This window comes from Pogona vitticeps, chromosome 10 (genome assembly GCF_051106095.1).
Source record: "Pogona vitticeps strain Pit_001003342236 chromosome 10, PviZW2.1, whole genome shotgun sequence".
Taxonomy (NCBI): Eukaryota; Metazoa; Chordata; class Lepidosauria; order Squamata; family Agamidae; genus Pogona; species Pogona vitticeps.
In genome coordinates this window covers 3,091,122-3,109,283 of record NC_135792.1, presented here as the reverse complement: position 1 = coordinate 3,109,283, position 18,162 = coordinate 3,091,122, and the positions used below count along the sequence as shown (strand labels likewise).

Genomic DNA, 18,162 nt, shown 5'->3' with positions numbered 1-18,162 from the left:
ATTTTCATTACCAAAGCGACTGTGCTGAAATGAATGTCAAAAATACATGCCTTAAATTTTTAATGCAGGACTGTCTGGGTTTCCCCCTCTCCCCTCCTCCCTTCAGTGCAATCATTAATTTTCTCTCCAGGCAAAAGCGATATCTATTTTGCTAGACAAAATAAAACATTTCCTGGCGTTCCTTTGTCTCAGTTTGTAATTATCCGGTGGAGCCAACAGCCATCAAATCTCAGTCAGAGGTTGCAGTTATGCAGATTATATACAGTATATATATAATATTTTAATTCTGTTCTTTTCTGTTCTTTCAAGGCAAACTGCAGTCTTCCACAGAACACAACCTGTGACGAAGAGAGCATCACCGGTAATCCACAGCTTCACTTCTACCAGCTAGTCTACAGCATGAGCATCGTTGCCATGATTGTCCTGAGCTTCATCAAAGGGTTTGTTTTTACGAAGACAACATTAAGAGGTTCCTCCATTCTACACAACACTGTGTTTTACAAGGTATCACAAATCTAGAGGGAGCTAACCTACCTACCTACCTACCTACCTACCTACCTACCTACCTACCTACCTACCTACCTACCTACCTACCTACCTACCTACCTACCTACCTACCTACCTATCTATCTATCTATCTATCTATCTATCTATCTATCTATCATCTGTCTGTCTGTCCGCCCGCCCGCCCATCCACCAACCCACCATAAACATACAGTATTTATGTTGGTAATAATGACTAGACAATAATGCAAGGATCAGTTATTACAATACCAAAAAGTATAAGCAACACCAAAAACACATTCAAAACAGTAAGGTACAACAATCCACTCAAAAAACCCCACTCGGCAGCCATTCACTCAGGGAAAGCTTGCTGGAAGAGAGAGGTCTTCATCTGCTTGCAGGAGGACAACCAAGATGGGGCCAGTCTAGCCTCCAGTGGGAGGGAGTTCCCCAGTCTAGGGGCAGCCACAGAGAAGGCCCTTTCCTGTGTCCCCACCAAACATGGTCACTAGCAATGGTCACCAATCTGTCTCCTGTTTTACTGGAGTAGGAATGGACATTTTGAAACTAATTCCGTTTTCAAGCAGGATTCATTATTTCAAGAACTGCAGACCTGCTCTTGAAATGTCCACACGCTTTGCTGCTTTCCCTGCGAAACTTCTCTGAGAAAGAAAATGGGAGCCCGTGTTCTTCTTCCAAAGAGCATGCTCTTCCCCCTTTATCCGCAGATCCTGCAGAGCCCCATGAGTTTCTTCGACACCACTCCAACTGGCCGAATCATGAACCGTTTTTCTAAGGATATGGATGAACTGGACGTGAGGCTTCCGTTCTGTGCCGAGATTTTCCTGCAGCAGCTTTTCATGGTGCTCTCCATCGTAGTAATCACGGCCGTCGTATTTCCATACCTCCTCATCGTCATGGCCATCCTCACGGTGATCTTCATCCTCCTTTTCCAGTAAGTGGAGCGTTCCTTGTCTATGAAAATCAGGTACTTTCCCGACATCCAAATCTGGGTGGTGGGGAAGCCAAGGTAGTCTGTGTAGAGACTCAGGTAGTTACTTCCTTGCTCGTAAATCACACATAGAAGGGGATTTTAGGTATGGAGTTTTCGGAGTTCATGGACCACAGACCCGAGACGGCTGCAAGAACTCCCCCAGCTAGACTTTCGAGGCCTTTAGCCAAGATAAACACAAGGCACAAGACAATAGACACAAGACAGAAGAAAAAAGTCCCTTTGGGTGCTGGTCATCATGTTCATCTGAAAAACTGTGCCTTCTCTCAGACGCGATGGAGGAGGTGGTTGACTATGGCATTATGGGTCTGGTAGTCCCCCTGCCTACGATGCTCCATACATGCCACTAGATGGGCGGCATAGAGTTGAAATAAATAAATAAATGATTCAGTAGGGCCCAGCGCCAGCTCTGCAGGCTTCTGCTCCTCCCAGGCAGTGAGGATCACACCCGTCATTCACCAGGTGGGGCCCTGCTCTGGGACCTTCTTCAGGGGCTTCCACTAGCAGTTGGACCCGATTATCGGCAGGAGGTGTGTTTATTTGTTTTTAATGCAGAATCCTGCTTTTAGATCAAGGGTTGGAAGACCTCCTGCCAGAGTCCATACCTAGCTCATATGAACCCTACGCCTGCATTTCCTTGCAGGGTTTTCCAGCACACGATCCGGGAGCTGAAGCGAGTTGACAACCTCAGCAGATCCCCGTGGATCTCTCTGATTACATCCTCCATCCAGGGCCTAAGCACCATCCATGCCTACAATAAACAGGAAGACTACATAGATCGGTAAGACGCCTGGTCCAGAACATCTGGAAATCGTTCTCTCTCTTTCTCTCCCTGCTGGTTGCTTGGAAGGGGGTGGATAGAATTGTGTCGCTCTTCTTCCTTGGCCAACACACCTCCCAGTTTTCTACCTGGCAGCGCATTGATGGAGCCACTCTGTTATTGTGTGACATAAGCCGCTCAGGTCCCGTGGCTTTTCATTTGCAGGAAATGGCAAGCCACAGGGAAGCTCCCAGATCACGCCGTGGTTTCTCTGAATTATCTCAAAGCGATCGTTATGTGTGCCGCTCTACGGTATCCCCACCGGAGTGCTTTATATTCTTTTCCTGAAGCATTATATTATTCTTAGGACTTGTGTTTTAGAGTGGAAGAATTTTGTCACGTCTCTGGGTGAATCTTCTGCCGGTTGCTTTGTAACCTGCCGCACGGCAGGAGATTCCAGGGCAGTAAACAGCCCACTGGTGGCACATCCTTTTCTCCCGTAAGCAGAGGGCATTTTACAAAAAAGCGAACTCTTCATTGTCATGGGCTTGTCTCGTTTTCGTGAGCAAGGATGGAAGCAGCCGAATATTTTCCCTGGCCTGTGTGACGGTGATATATCTCTTCCTTTCATTGACCAAAAATATATGGGAACAATCCGCACACCCCCACTGCACAAAATTACCCATAGCCACTACTTCGTTGGGTGAATTTTTTAAAAATCAGAAGCAACCGATAGGTTTTATGTATCTTTTTACGAAATCAATCAGCCAATGTTTGTGTGCTTGCGGTGGCTGAGTGCATTTGTCCTGGGTGTCCGGGCTTAGAGGCACAAAAGGAAAATATGCTCATTTGTGCGATCATATAAATATGATCAAAGCCAGTCCGCTCCTTGTCTTCTTGCACAAGAAACCAGAAACCTTACAATTTGCAGTGATTTCTTGGCAAACTGTCTCTAGGTCACGTGTCCCATTTAGAACAAGTAATTCTGCAAAGATATGTCATATCTAAGTTATGTATCACAGCAGACTGACAAAATCATCACATGCTAAGGAGAAGGGGGGGTGTAAGAACACTAAGACATTTATTAAGCAGCCTAGGGCCTCTGATGCTCTCAGGAGAACAATGGTAAACCTTACCTCCCTGTAAAACCTACCTTCAAATACTAACAAGAATTTAATTACACTGCTGTTTGTTCTAGCTTTTTCGCCCCTTTCTTTTCCAAGCAGGTTGTCTGGTGGATGTCCAACCAGACCAACTCAAGCCCCCCATTAAGAGCTTTCGCTTCCGCTTTCATTTCAGCTTCAAAATGTTGAACGACAGAAATTCCAGCCACTTTGCTCTGTTCAATTATGCCCTGCGGTGGTTCGGGGTGAGGACGGACATCCTCATGATCATCATGACACTGATCGTATCCCTGTTCGTGGTCCTCTCGCCATCTTCCATCAGCGCCGCTGAAAAAGGCTTGGCTTTAACTTACACCATCCAGGTAGGAGAAACATCTGGGACTGAAAAAGCCATTTTCACACAGTCCAAATGGGACCCAAGATGTCCGGAGGCTAACTTCTAAATAGGCTGATGCTGAGGCTTGTGGAACAAAGCAGAGCTGAGAAAAAGTTACTTTTTGGGATGACAGCTTTCAAAATCCCATGGACAACATGGCTGCTCTTGGCGAGAGGATTCCATGAGTTGGAGCTAAACATCTGACAGTGATGATTTCTTGCAGATAAATAAATAATCCCCAAAGTAACTTTTGGGCTCCTCCAAACTCAGCACAGCATCGGCCGCCTGAAGCAGCCGCCTCACTCTGCCTCAAGCGAGGGCCCTCAGACAAGATATTGACCAGTCCTCCAAAATGGAGGATGGAGGATGGAAGACACCCCCCACCTTCTGTCACTTTTAAGTCATCTGGGTTCTTCGAAACCAATGCTCCTTGATTTTAAGCACGCATGGAAATCAGTATCTTAAAAGTCATCCTTATCTGAAACATTCATTGTATGGCATGTTGTCTTTCCTTTCCCTGCTAACCCTTAACCCTAACCCTCTACACTTTCAAACTTGTGAATAGGATGTTTTTTCCTGGGAGTGACACATTCCCGGGAAACAACAAACCATTCCCTGTATTTCTTGCCTTGACTTTTTGGCCCAAATCCATCCATTCCTGTCATCTATGCAATGTCTATTAACATGTAGATGATGCACGCAAGGAGCCATCTGTTGTAATCACAGGATTAATGGTGTGTTACTCGCTATACACTTTATGTGCATTAAAACATGGGAGGAAGGCAAATTTTTATGTTTTAATATATATGTTTTTTTTCTTGAAAGTATAATATTTTCCCCCTCAAGTGTGAGGCGCTTTCAGAATGGTAAATTATGATGCCATTTATTAACACATTCTATGAAAGGATAAATATTTCCTGGGGAGATGATGGAAAAGCCTGTGAAACACAGCCCCCCCCCCCCGAAGTCAAATTATGAAAGATATTTTTATTATCCCCCTAGGCCTTCAGCTAGTCCTTCTCCACAGGCAGTTGTAACAGCTTGTGAAGTTGCCTGAAGGGTCGGATCATTCAAGAGCGGCTTGCTCCTCAAACTTTCTTTCTGCTTTGAATATTCCTTTCTCTTCCCTTGGTTCAGCATAGCTTTCATGCCGTACATGAAAGGGGTGGAAGCTGATTTCTCAATACCCAGGCGCAGGGCCGGCCCTACCATTAGATGGAATGAGGCCATAGCCTCAGGCGGCAAATACTAGGAGATGGCAGGGTCAGGGATCAAGGGCAAAGTTATAGATGACTCAGAATCTACCCTGCCTCCTTCTTGGTCCCTCAGCTTCAGTGAAGGACCTCTTTTACTTGCTGGGGTTTGCAGTAAACTTCAATGGACAACCCACCTAAGCTGTTGTTCACCACATGAGTAGAGAGAGGCCATTTTGTCTACTCCTTTAGCCTGGAAAATGGGCTGAGCAAACCCTGCTCAAATGGCCATCATTGGATACGGAACAATGGCTGAGGTCTTGTGGCTTAGCGTTGCTACATCATCAGTCGAGCAGGCCCATTGAGTCAATTGAATTTATCAAATAGTGGACTGACCCCATATATTATGTGAAGCAACAGGATTTCAGCCAGTTTCTGTGATTATGGGTAAATTCACGTGTAAAGGCATGATACACATGGACAGTTGGATATTTTGAGGGAGAAAGAAGTGATTTCCTCCCCTCCATGTTTACCTGGGGCAGTGGCTGGGTCAAAGTGTCCGCTGTGTGAAAAGATAGACGTTCATCATCTTCCCCCCCAAAAAAAGCCTACAATGGTTTCAGAAAACAGACGAGTGATTTATCATCATCTGATGTCCCTTTCTCCAAATTTTTTTATGAGGATGATGAGAGGAAATCAGAAAGTCACCTTGTGATGTATTTTTCTGCCTCAGATAAAGGCTGTAAGCATTAACCGGAGATGAAGCAACTATGGGGCAGATGCTAGAGAATTTCAAACGTTTGATTGTGCATCCAGAGCTGCCGTCTTGTGAGCCTGGACATAAGCCCCAACTTATCCCTGCAGGATGTACTCTGAATGCCTCCATGGGGTTAAATGGAGCTTCCTAAGAATATAGGGTGCTTCTTTAGGCTGCCTCAGAGATCACTGATCTATCTAGCCTAGTATTGTGGAGGCACTTTGCCGAGGGAACCTCTGAGATGAAGCTGGCTCTGCCTAGGTGGGTACCAAACCATGGCAGTCGACGCAAGACCACTAGGAACACACCAACATGTATCTGATTCCTCAGAAGCTAAGCAGGGTCTGACCGGGTTGGCATTCGGATGGGAGACCCACTGAGGAATACCAGGGAGCTCCAGATGCAGTGCCAGGACAGAATCCTGTCTGGGAACAGGAGATACAAGACTGCTTCTCGGAACGGGGTGAAGGTGCACCAAGGGGTCCATCTCTCTAGAAGGAAGTTTCCTTCCTTCATGTGTTCCAGATACTGTATTTAGCTATAACTTTATTATATTATGTGCCATTAAATTAGAGATTGCTTATAACAGAGCTTTCAAGGTAAATGATAGATCTACTGGGTGTTTTTTTTACTAATTCCGCAGCTGAGTTTCCACAGCTGACTGGGGATTTGAACCCATGCTTTCTGAGTATCATTTGGCCCAGTGCTCTTTGTTAGACACTGTAAATAACTAGATACATGCCAGTTCTTTCTGAGATTGAGGTTGAACAAAAGGTATCCTCTTTTTAAAAAACAAAATCACAAATGGTATTGGGTGAGACTGTCACAAAGCTTGGAGACGTTTTTGGATCAGAATCTGAGAATCATGTTAGAACCGCAGGGCTGGAAGGCGCCCGCGGGAGCACGGCGTCCTGCCCCTTGTCAAAGAGGACCAGTGGAGGAATCGAACTCTGAGCCTCTAAACCACGGAGCTATCTAGCCGTACCTCCCAGAATCCCCTAGGGAGCATGGTCCGTGGCTATGCCAGTTGGGGGATCAAGGAAGGTGTCCATTCGAAACAGTAATGCTTCCATGCATTGGAAGGGGCCATTCCAAGCATTCAGAAACATGTCCTCACATACTTTCTGAACATTTCATACTTCAGTGTTTCCGTTCTAGCCTTTTGCTTTCCGTTTTTTGCTCCCGTTGCTCCTTGCGATGACCTCCCACCCACCCCTGAGGCAGCCTTCGCAGGTCAAGGACCATCAGCTGGCCGCCATGCAAGTGTGCACTCACTGTTGGGTGGCTCAACCCTATGTGCTTGTTTCATCCTCCCCTGAGGAGAGCAGGTAAAAATCCTCACGAGGGAAAACCGGAGAGAGTGCGCACAGCTTGCAGGCGGCCGTGGTTCACATTTGTAAACATGGAACATGACGAAGAGAGACGTCCTCTCCAGCGTCTTCCCTTTCCTCGCAGGCTGGTGAAATATTTCCGCCGATCTGTAGCTCCTCAGCCAGCATGTTTCCCTCGTATTTTAACGAGGAATACAGTCTGTTTCCAGCAGCACACTTTTAGGGCAGGAGCATTTACACCCAGCTATCGACTGGGTTGTGATGGGCAATCAAAGGCCACCAATAAATTCAGACCCAGTTGTGACACACACAACACTACCCAGTCTCCGTCCCCTGGGATGGTTCATCCTGTCAGTAGGGCTTCATAAATAACGCAGCCAGGAAGTCTTCACCCTGAGTTGGTCTCATGGCTTTGAAGGCAAGCGTCAGCACAAAAAAGTAGCCAGCAAAAGCTATGTTAAAAACCAACATTTTGTCCAAGCGGTTAAAAGTCTAGAAGATGAATCTTGCAGCTACGTGGGAAATCTGTTTGCCCTGCAACAGCAATGTTATCCGAATGCTTTCCCCCATCACTGTAATTTTTTTCTCATTTTTCTTCCATCTTGTTTGCTCGCTTTTAGCTAAGTGGACTCCTGCAAGTGTGTGTGAGGACAGGAACAGAAACCGAAGCCAAATTTATTTCTGTCGAGCAGATCACAGAATATATCACGGTAAGAGGGACCACGGAGCACAACTGGAATGTCCAGAGGTTGATATGGCCTCCCAAGATGGCAGATCCCTGTGTTTCCTTAACCTTCCTAGATTGCGGTGCTCCTAATAAAGCACTGTGAGCAATGCTAAAGATGAAGGCATATTCTAACCAGAACTTAGGGGAAAAAACTTCCACTTCACTTGGTCTACAATTCCCAGAATCTCCCAACCACCCCTGAGGACTCCCAGGTAGCTCTGGGGCAGATTCCATTTTTAACAGGAAGCCAGGCTGAAGAAAGTCATGTGGACCCTGAGCTAGGCCTTTCTCTATGTAGGTGAGCGCCGGAGAGGTGTCAGTAGAGGTGGATCCATGGGCTGGAAGAGTCCCAGAATTCTGCCTGCGGAATTCTGAATTCTGAGAGAATTCTGAGAGATGAGAGTCCCGGAAATCGAAAGGGTGCATCTCTACTTATTTCCAAGCTCTACAAAGACTTGTTGTTGTTTTTTTAAAAAATGTGATATTTATATAGTGTTTTTAACATTTCTTATTTTACCTGCTGTGAGCCACCCTGGGTCCCTTATGGGAAGGAAGGAGGCAAATGAATGAATGAATGAATGAATGAATGAATGAATGAATGAATGAATGAATGAATGAATGAATGAATGAATGAATGAATAAATAAATAAATAAATAAATAAATAAATAAATAAATGCAACAGACGAAGATAATCGAGAAGTGAGATGGTAGACTGAACCCTTTCAGAACCAGGTGTCAATGACCACTTTTGAGTTACTTCCTTTTGATCAAAGAGAGAACCCAACACAAAAACGCAAAGGGCTCTACAAGATCTCAGAGTTGCGACTGTGTTTGGTGGTGGTGTTTAACTCTCAGGACATTTCTGTTTGTGTATATTTTAAATTATAGGAGTAAGTCTACCAAGGAAGGACCTGTAAATCTAACTTGGCTTGGGATTTTTCAGAATCCATGAACCACCTTGCCCTTAGCAGTCTGCAAGAAAGCAGCTTTGAGACAAATATATAGGGAGTTCAACCAAAAACTTCCAATCCTTCCAAATGTTTGTATTTGCATCCAGCTGAGGAATAATGGAGGAAGTATCTGGGCAAGATTAAACTTTCTGGGAACTCCCAAGGCATGAAGGGTTTGTTAGTTGCCTGAGAAGGCACCCTGTATGCAACATAATAAGCAGGGAGTTCTGGGGAAGCTGTTGGCTGTGAATTTTGAAAATCCTAGGTGTAGCTTATATATTAAAGGGATTTTCTAAAAGCTGTCCTCGGTCCACAGTTTAAGGGCAATCTCAAAATTCTACTTTTTCTATTCTGTGTGACGCTCATATACGAGCATACATCTACGTGAGGTGAAAGCTGTGTTGGCTCACCGACCCTTCCCTGTATCTTCCAGAAGTGTGTTCCTGAGGCAAAGGAGGAGGATGCTGTGGTCAAGCCTCCCGCAGATTGGCCCGAGAAGGGTGAAATCACCTTTCAGCAATATCGGATGAAGTACCGAGAAAACACTCCTGAGGTGCTTCACGACATTAATCTCAACATTCATGGCAAAGAGAAGGTTGGGATCGTTGGCCGGACGGGATCTGGTATGATCCTTTCAGTTCGCTTCTGTTGACCTTTTTTATTCATTTCACGACCAAAAGGAATGGCCTGCCCCTGCTTGCCCTCCACCCTCTCCTCCATCGGATTCATGGGGTTTGGGTTTCTAATAGGATGATGGTTGACAGGAAGAATACAGCTCTGAGGTTCCTCATGGTGCACCAGGGGAATGATTCCTGCTCAGAAGCTTGGGCTTGCCCTGGAGGTGAGATCTCATAGAGGGCATGGAGAATATCTGACAACCTGTGGAGGTGGCCCACCAACCAAAACCTTGCCCATAACATGGTTTAACATCCGTGGCATGCATTTATCAGACAAGCCCACACTATGAGTAAACCCCTTTCCAGGGTTTTCTAGGTAGAGCGTATTCAGAAGTGGTTTTCATCCCTTTCTTCTGGGAGCACCTGGGGACTGTGCAGCTTGCCCAAAGCTACATAGGCTAGCTCTTCTCCTAGGAGGCTCAGTGGGGAATCGAACTCCCAAACTCAGGCTCCACAGCCAGATATGCAAACCACTCAATAGGCTTGAGTAAACCCAAGCTTTTCTGAAACCAGGAAATTGGGGTCCTACTGTATTAAAAAAAGGAAAGTAACCACTCTTCAACTCTTTCAGGAAAATCATCTTTGGCAGTAGCACTCTTCCGATTAGTGGAGCCCATGGCGGGCACCATCGTGATTGACGGCATTGATATCTGTACAATTAGTTTGGAATCTCTGAGGTCGAAGCTGTCCATCATTCCTCAAGATCCTGTTCTGTTTGTAGGTACAGTAAGGTAGCTATTGTTACAATTATCCATTGCCATTTCCTGCAAAAGTAAAGCCCAGCCTCTAATACTTAAGAAGGTCAGGGCAAGTTTTCCTCCAAGAACCTGAGGCACATCCTGGGGGTGTAGTGGTGCTGCCCCACAGAAATTATGGGATGAGATTGTTCCTACATGGCTTGGGGCTCCTGCGTTTTTGTCTCACGTCCTTCTAAATTTGTAACTTCTATGAACAACTAAGGAATGATTTAATTAGCCCTCTCTTGCAAGAATTTCAATGTTATGCTGATAAATGATCAGTTATGTATTGTTTGTCAGACTGAGGCCCTTATATTTTTTTCTCAAGCTGGTAACATTTTCTTGGCTGTAATATGAAGGAAGGCCTACTTATTGGAAGATGACCGATAACTTCTCATTGCTTTTTAAAAACTTTCTGTGTTCTTTATACTGGATGTGTATCTGAAGGGGTCATATGACCCTAATAAAGTTATTGATTGATATGGAATGTGACACATTGAAGAAAGACATTTGTTTTCACTGTCCCAACCCTAACCAAGCACTGTTTAACATCCAACCTCACCTGCATTTCTGTTCTTTCAAATTAATCCCAAACCAGGCATCCTCTACAACAGTGGTCCCCAACCTTGGACCTCCAGATGTTCTTTGACTTCAGCTCCCAGAAATCCTGGCCAGCAGAAGGGGTGGTGAAGGCTTCTGGGAGTTGTAGTCCAAGAACATCTGGAGGACCAAACCAGCAGTTTCGTGCCCATCTCTAGTCAAGACCAATCCAAGAGTCTACTGTAAGGCTTTTTGAGTAAATGTCATTGTTGGCTTGTTGGAGTCACGAAATGAGAAAGCTGATGGGCTTTGTGATGATCACCAGATAATTAGGATAGCAAATAGTCTCTTAGAGATAGAAGTTAAAGAAGTCAGCCACACACACAGGGATGTCTGCCAGCAGTGCTCCTGATGGGCGACTAGTAGAAGAGGCAGAATCACACCGAATGGGTTCCCAATGAATTCTGCCCTGCTCCCAGGAAGACTGTGCTTTTACTAACCTTACAAGCTCACAGATAGTGGACAGTACAGTGGTGCCTCGCTTAGCAACATTAATCCGTTCCGGGAAAAACGTTGCTAAACAAAAACATCGCTAAGCGAAATTAAAAAGCCCATAGAAACGCATTAAAACGTGATTAATGCGTTCCTATGGGCTTAAAACTCACCTTTAAGCGAAAATCCTCCATAGTGCCGCCATTTTCGCTGCCTCTTAAGCGAGGAAAAACAGTGGGCAGCCATTTTGTTTTCCAGGCTGCCATTTTGAAACTGCCAATCAGCTGTTAAAAAAGGGTCGCTTTGCCATGATCGCTTCCCCGCGATCATTGCAAAGCGAAAAAAACCCATAGGGACCATCGCAAAGCGATCACTTTTGCGATCACAAAAACTCCGTCGCTAAGCGATTTCGTCGCTCAACTGAGTGATCGCTATGCGAGGCACCACTGTATACAGATAGTTGACAGAGTTCAGATAGGACAATGGCTACATCATGCCATTATAATCGGCCTAAGGAAAGGCTCTGTGCAAGCTCTCTAGCACCTGTGAGAAAGAAGAAGAACGATGGGCAGCCATGCCCCTCAGAAGCAGCTGTGACGTCATCCAGGAGGGTTTGCCTCTACTGTAGATTAAGCCAACAGCTTAGCAACCTCGGGAAAGGTACCCCCCACATTGGCTCTCCACTGAAAAGCATCCGTCGCTAAATATAATGAGCTGTTTTTATCGCAATATCATTGGGCATAACCTAAAGAGAACCAGATCATATATCACCTGGAAATGGTCTTGAAATGGTGAGGGCTGTTCCCCGGAAGCTGGTTCCCTCTTGGTCCTACGGACTCTAATGAAACAGCATGTATTAATACTGCTTTTATTCTTATTCCTGCCTTCCAGGTATAACTTGGATCCTTTTAACAAACACACGGATGACCAGATCTGGGAAGCCCTTCACAGAACATTTATGAAAAGCACAGTATGTTGTCCATATTTTGGGGAGCCAATGTACATCATACTTCCTTACTGGTTTTTTTTTAATTATAATAGACAGAATGTTTTAATTCTTTGTCATTAATCTCAAAAGTCAAAATGAATATCTCTGAGAGTAAGGCCTATTAAAAATTCAAACAATATCCCCCCCCACGCCTCTGTCTTCCGAATTTGCTCGTTTTGTTGTGCGGCGAAGGTCTGAATCCGTAGGAGGCCACTTCAGTTCTGTGACTGTCCTTTGTGTGGCAAATAACAGAAAAGATCACTCTGGTTCTGCTTCCTTTGCCTTTCAGGTTTCCAAACTGCCAGGAAAGCTTGAGGCAGAAGTGGTTGAAAACGGAGAAAACTTCTCGGTGGGCGAACGTCAGCTGCTCTGCATGGCGAGAGCCCTCCTTCGAAATTCCAAAGTAAGTCCCAGAGGATCCTGCTATACCTTGAATATTTAAGGAATCCTGCCTCTTAAAAATAGGATGCGTTCTGTACTCCTAGTTAGTTCTATCATGACGGTAAGAGCAACCACATGCTGTATCAATGGAAGAGATCGTCTTTGTGGCACCGCTATTTGATCCGAGCAATCAGGGGCATCTCATTCCTAAATGAGGGGACACATACCCAGTCAGATCATAAACTGCTGAGGCAAATGAAGAAAAATCTTGGGGCCCAGAATCTAGGGGGAAAAAACCCCATGCCTGGCATAACAGCTTACACACGGCTGTGTACCCCATGTTAAAAGAAAGGAAAGAGATATATCCGCTGGTTCTATCACTTTGTGTGCAGAGATGCACACACTTTGCACGTACGTGTGTGTGTGTGTTTGTGTGTGTGTGTGTGTGTATGTACACAAGGCATGTGCATATATTTCATCTATTTTTGCCTGCTAGCATTCTGCAGTGCTGGTTCTCACAAATGGTGTTATCCTCCTACAGATTATACTTCTCGACGAGGCCACCGCCTCCATCGATTCTGAAACGGACGTACAGATTCAGCAGACCATCCAAGAAGCTTTTAAGGACTGTACGGTCCTGACTATTGCTCATCGGATAAATACCATCCACAACTGCGACCGTGTCTTGGTGATGGAGAAGGGAAAGGTATGGAACCAGAGGGATCTCTGCAGCTCACATGATCTTCATCACTACTATCGTGGCGATGAACATCTTGTCTGCTTCAGGTGTTCCAAGTTGACTCAAAGCTATGATCAAGAAAAAGCCTGGCCTTTTCACACCATACAATAACCACTTTCCAGAGTAGGAGGGGCCAACCACAAAATGCCTTAAAAACCACAGAGGGGGGAACACAAGCACAATTGAGATATTTGCAGGTTTCCTCTTCCACGTTCACTAGTAGGCTAAGACCATGTTTTGCATTAGAAAATTCAGATTGGACTTAGTGTTAATTACAATTTTTTTAAAAAAAAAATTCCATCTGAAGAAAAAGCTAAAGCAAACTGCAGATGTCCCTTATTCTGTAATTGGTGTTAGAAATTATACTGTGGAAGTATGTGACGCATGGCAGAGCGAAACCACACACATACACACAAAATGAACAGAACAGGAGAATTCCAGTCCTGCCGACTTTCATTGCTACTTTTTTTGTTCCACAGCTATTTCTCCTTCCCCAGGGCAATTTTAACATGATAGGAAACTCATAAAAATTCACTGTATTCTTGCTTCGTACTTGACATTTACTAATGCAGCTGACATTTGTTATATCTCGTTCCCGATGACTTTCAGGTAGCTGAGTTTGGCAGACCGGATGAACTAGTTCGGAATCCCAAGTCTGCTTTCGCTTCGCTCTTGGCCGCCACCAGCAAAGCCTCGTCATTGTAGCACAAAGAAATGTTTACGGGTGTCTCCCTGTGGACTCTGGAAGAGGAAAGTTCTTCTCGCGCAAGACGAGGAGGGGGCAAAACCCTTGTTAATAGGGAAATCATCCGGTCCTATCAACAAGAGATGTGCCACCAGCTTTAACAAAGGTCACATCAACGGGGAGGCTCAGAAGCGTGGGAGAACGCTGATGTTGACAATTAAAATAGAGAACTAAATGAAGGAAGCAGGAAGGACGGTTCCAATATATGTGAGCGGGGACTGCTGGTTTCAAATCTTGCTCCAAATTAGAAAAATGAAAACTGCCACTACTTGTGTAAGAGACTCTTGTTAACACGATGCACACTTGACAGAGCACAGCCACTTCTTCCGGGGACCGTTTTACACTCAAGGTGAGGCCCTTGTTACCTCCTCCAACGGAGACCACAGGCGCATGATGTGAGCCCAGTGCTCTGACGCCTGGATGATTCTCAATTGACCAAACATAGAAATGAGTGAGAGCCAATGAAGCCAGTTGGCTATTGACTCCCACCGGTCTGTGTCTTTTAAGGGAGCCTCTAGACGGGACGAGCGCTGGGTTGGAGTAGCGTCGTGAATATCAGAGGACTTTCGAGGGGGAAACAATGCTCAGCCTTCTCATAGGCATGGAGGGCTTCCTGGGCCGTCCCTTTAGGGTTTCTGCGGCTTAACTGGCTGTGGGGTTGCAGCTTTGGTTTCTAAGCCCACCACAGTGTCGGAGTCAAAGGAGGAGACCGCTGAGCCCCGGAAAGACCCCCTACATTACAACCGGAGCGACTTAACACACTTGTTTAACTCTTCCTTTGGAATCAATGAGATGCGGGGAGTGTGTTTCGGCCTGGATCATGCCCAATCATTCACCTCTTGTCCTCTGCACGTCAGACAAGGGGAAACACATAAATGTTGGGCTTCTGAGGAAAACACAAGCAGCTGTTCTAATCTCTGGTGGTTTGTCATTGAAGTATGTAGTACGTAAATAATATTGCCCAGTACACAAGCTTTGGTGTTCTGCTTCGGTTTGCTTCTTTAATTTTAACTTTTGTGCCAGTAGTATTGCTTACTGGTTTCTTCTCTACGGCGGTGTGCTTCAGGCAGCAGGCACTGAGGAGGTGGCAGCAAGGTGCAGGAAGAAGGATCAGCATCCCGGAAGCTAAGCTGCTGTGCGTTTTTGGGTGTGGTGGAGGGCTGCCTCCCTACTGTCGATGTGAAAGGCAGGTTTGGCTGCTATGCGTAGCCGGCTTTTCTCAATGGAACCGAAAAAAGGGGACACCCTCGTTCTCTCCTCACACTCATTCTTTGACTCAGGCAGCAAATGTCTTGGGGGCAGCCCCCACCCTTGCGTCCCTCCTTGCCTCACCCCACATAGGTCGGGTTTCCCCAGCTCCAAATCCTGGCCACTCACGCGTGTCATACCGCTCTATATTTAGACCTCGGCACAGGTCGGAACAGTAGCCATGTGGCTCGTCCTTCCTCGGAGCTTGAAAGACTCCCAGAGATTGCCGTCTTTTGTTACACAGCGTTTTCTCCAGTCTTGGGATCATTGGGGGGGGGTCACTCTTTTCAGCAGAACCCCCTTTTATGTGTCGGATCCTCCACCCATCCTTCTGATCCAGAAGGGGGGTGGAATATTTTGATAAGACTAAGGAGGGAGGCCTTTCTTTTTTCGGATCGGATCCCTCTTTTGAATCGACCAAGCCTTTGAACGGGAGGTTCCAGGAGATGAACGCAGGGCCCCCGCCTTGCCAACGGTGCGCTCCAGTTCCAGAAGAACAGGACATGAAAAGAGAACGGAGGAGGACTCGAGCCTCAAAGCACAGAGCAGAAAAAGCTGTGGGTTAGATGCTCCAGTTCCTATGTATGTTGAAGTCTAAATATAGGATGATGTGACACCCAGCGGTACTAATAGGGTCTTTAAGATGCTGCACTCAGTGGTCTGTGGTGAACAGCTCAAATAGTGATGTACACCAGTTCAAACCTGTCTTCTAGGACCTTCCCTCTTGAGATGAGAAATGTGCAGTACTTCTGCTGTGATTTAGAATCAAAGACTCATAGAATAATTGAGTTGGAAGGGGCTGATAAGGCCATTGAGTCCAGCCTCCTGCTCAAGGCAGATGCGCAGGTCAAAGCAGATCTCAAGTTGAAGCACATCTGACAGATGGCGGTCCAATTTTATCTTGAATGTCTCCAGCAGTGGAGTGCTCACTATCTCCCAAGGGAATGGGTTCCGTTGGCATACTTCTCCAGCTGCTAATAAGTTTTCCATGACATTTAGCCTACGTCTGGCTTCTTGTCGCTTGAGCCACAGGAAACAAGGGGGCCAACAAGGAAGGGAAAGGCAGGAAAAACATCTTAACTGTTTGAACAGTATGACAGTGGAACCCATGATCTCGGGAGGTGGTGAGTTCTCCAGCGCTGGAGGCATTGAAAATTGAACAACCCAAATGAATTTGTTCTTCACTCCTGTCAAGGAGGAAAATTCCAGCCACATCTAGCTTTTGTGCCCACAAATATCTACTCTCCCTCTTGGCAGCCGGGGATTGAGCCAAGCAGAGAATTCTGTCGTCACATGATGAGTTGAAGAAGTGATCCAGGGCAACAGATCACAGAATTCAGAGCGTATATTGAGAATTTTCCAATGCCTGAGTTGTAGTAGGAGATGGTTCCATTCTTGTCCTCCTTTAAGGAGCGGGGCAATCTGAGATACTGCTTAGGATGATGGTAGAATGGGCACCAATCTCCATCTTCAACCCTGCCTTGCCTTGAGGCCCTTTTCGCACCTGGAACTTTCCTTGCAGGTTTCACTTGCCTACGTAGATTAACAAAAGGGCAGTTGTGTGTTTATTTGAACCGAGATTGATGCCACCAGGGTAAGGACTAGATTGATTTCTTTTCGGCAGAAATTCCAGCTATCTGGAAGATATAATTGCTGTGGGGATTGATCGCCACCTGTTTCAGGAATCAACGCACCAGTGGCCTGTTCAATACATATTAAAAGATATATTGTGAGGGTTGCTTGGGGAAAAGAAATTGAATTTATAATGTCTGCTTCCTTGGCGGTGCAATCATAATACAGTGGTGCCTCGCATAACGGGCGCCCCGTTTAACGACGAATCCTCATAGCAACGATGTTTTTGCGATCGCTTTTGCGATCGCATAATGATGTTTTCTATGGGGGAAAATTGCTTTGCGATGATCGGTAAGCTGTTTCACTTACCAATTTTCGCATAACGATGTTTTTCCCCAGCTGATCGGCGGTTCCAAAATGGCCACCAGGTAAAACAGGGACGGATTCCTCACTTACCGGGTGCCCAAAATGGCCGCCGTATGGAGGATTTTTGCTTAAAAGGTAAGTTTTAAGCCCATAGGAATGCATTGAAGGGGTTTCAATGCATTCCTATGAGCTTTTTAAATCCACATAGCAACGAATCCGTATAGCGATGATTTTTGCTGCACAGATTATCATCCCTATGCGGGGCACCACTGTATTTTGAACCCCTTGAACTCAGAATGTGGGGGTCTGCAGACAGAGGCAGCACATGATTGAAAGGCACATGGAAATGACCTAAAGATCCCCTCTCTTGGATCTCATATCCTTCCTGTCTGATGTATTCTCTGTGCTTGGAAAAGTTACATTTTTGGCCTACAGGTCTCAAGGGGCTGCATGTACAGACTGGGATGCGGGCAACTCCCCTCAAAACGTCAAGTCTGGATCCCTTCACTCATGTCCCAAACTGGTGACCTAGGTTGCACAGGCTATGGTGGATGGAGAAGGATGGGATCTGTAGTTTTTAAAAAATAACTTTTCCAAGCGATGGCTAAAGAAGTGCCTTGAATGAGGTTTTTAGACTCAAACAGAGGTATCACGGTTGACGCAAATAAAAGAAGGGGGACAAAAACTTCTGGAAGGGGAGCAAAATACTTAGGAGAGAGAGAGAGCATTCTTCTGAGAAAATGGCTGCCATTTTGATTTCCCATCCATCCCTGGGAAGGAGCCTTCTGTGTCAGGAATATAGTCAAAAATGAGCCTCCAGGGTTTCCTGATGACTATAGACCAAACCCAGATCACCCTTTGGTTGGTGGCTTCCTAGACTCTCCAAGTTTCCTCCTTCTAAAAAGGCTAAAATGTTTCTGCGGAGTCTTCGCTCTTGGGTGT

The 18,162-nt window shown here is 45.7% G+C and overlaps 1 protein-coding gene across 2 annotated transcripts in view; it reads left to right on the top strand.

The window, feature by feature from the left end:
• The window catches only part of LOC110076356 (ATP-binding cassette sub-family C member 12), a 40,091-nt gene extending 25,085 nt beyond the window's left edge, over positions 1–15,006 (top strand). For both annotated transcript variants that reach the window (XM_078380448.1, XM_072980492.2), the window contains 11 exons: positions 310–504; positions 1,233–1,459; positions 2,160–2,297; positions 3,576–3,762; positions 7,678–7,767; positions 9,169–9,358; positions 9,984–10,143; positions 12,073–12,151; positions 12,459–12,572; positions 13,092–13,256; positions 13,899–15,006. In XM_078380448.1, coding sequence (XP_078236574.1) covers positions 310–504; positions 1,233–1,459; positions 2,160–2,297; positions 3,576–3,762; positions 7,678–7,767; positions 9,169–9,358; positions 9,984–10,143; positions 12,073–12,151; positions 12,459–12,572; positions 13,092–13,256; positions 13,899–13,994 — 1,641 coding nt within the window. In that variant the 3' untranslated portion in view covers positions 13,995–15,006. The remainder of the gene's footprint in view (positions 1–309; positions 505–1,232; positions 1,460–2,159; positions 2,298–3,575; positions 3,763–7,677; positions 7,768–9,168; positions 9,359–9,983; positions 10,144–12,072; positions 12,152–12,458; positions 12,573–13,091; positions 13,257–13,898) is intronic.
• Positions 15,007–18,162: the final 3,156 nt, after the last annotated feature.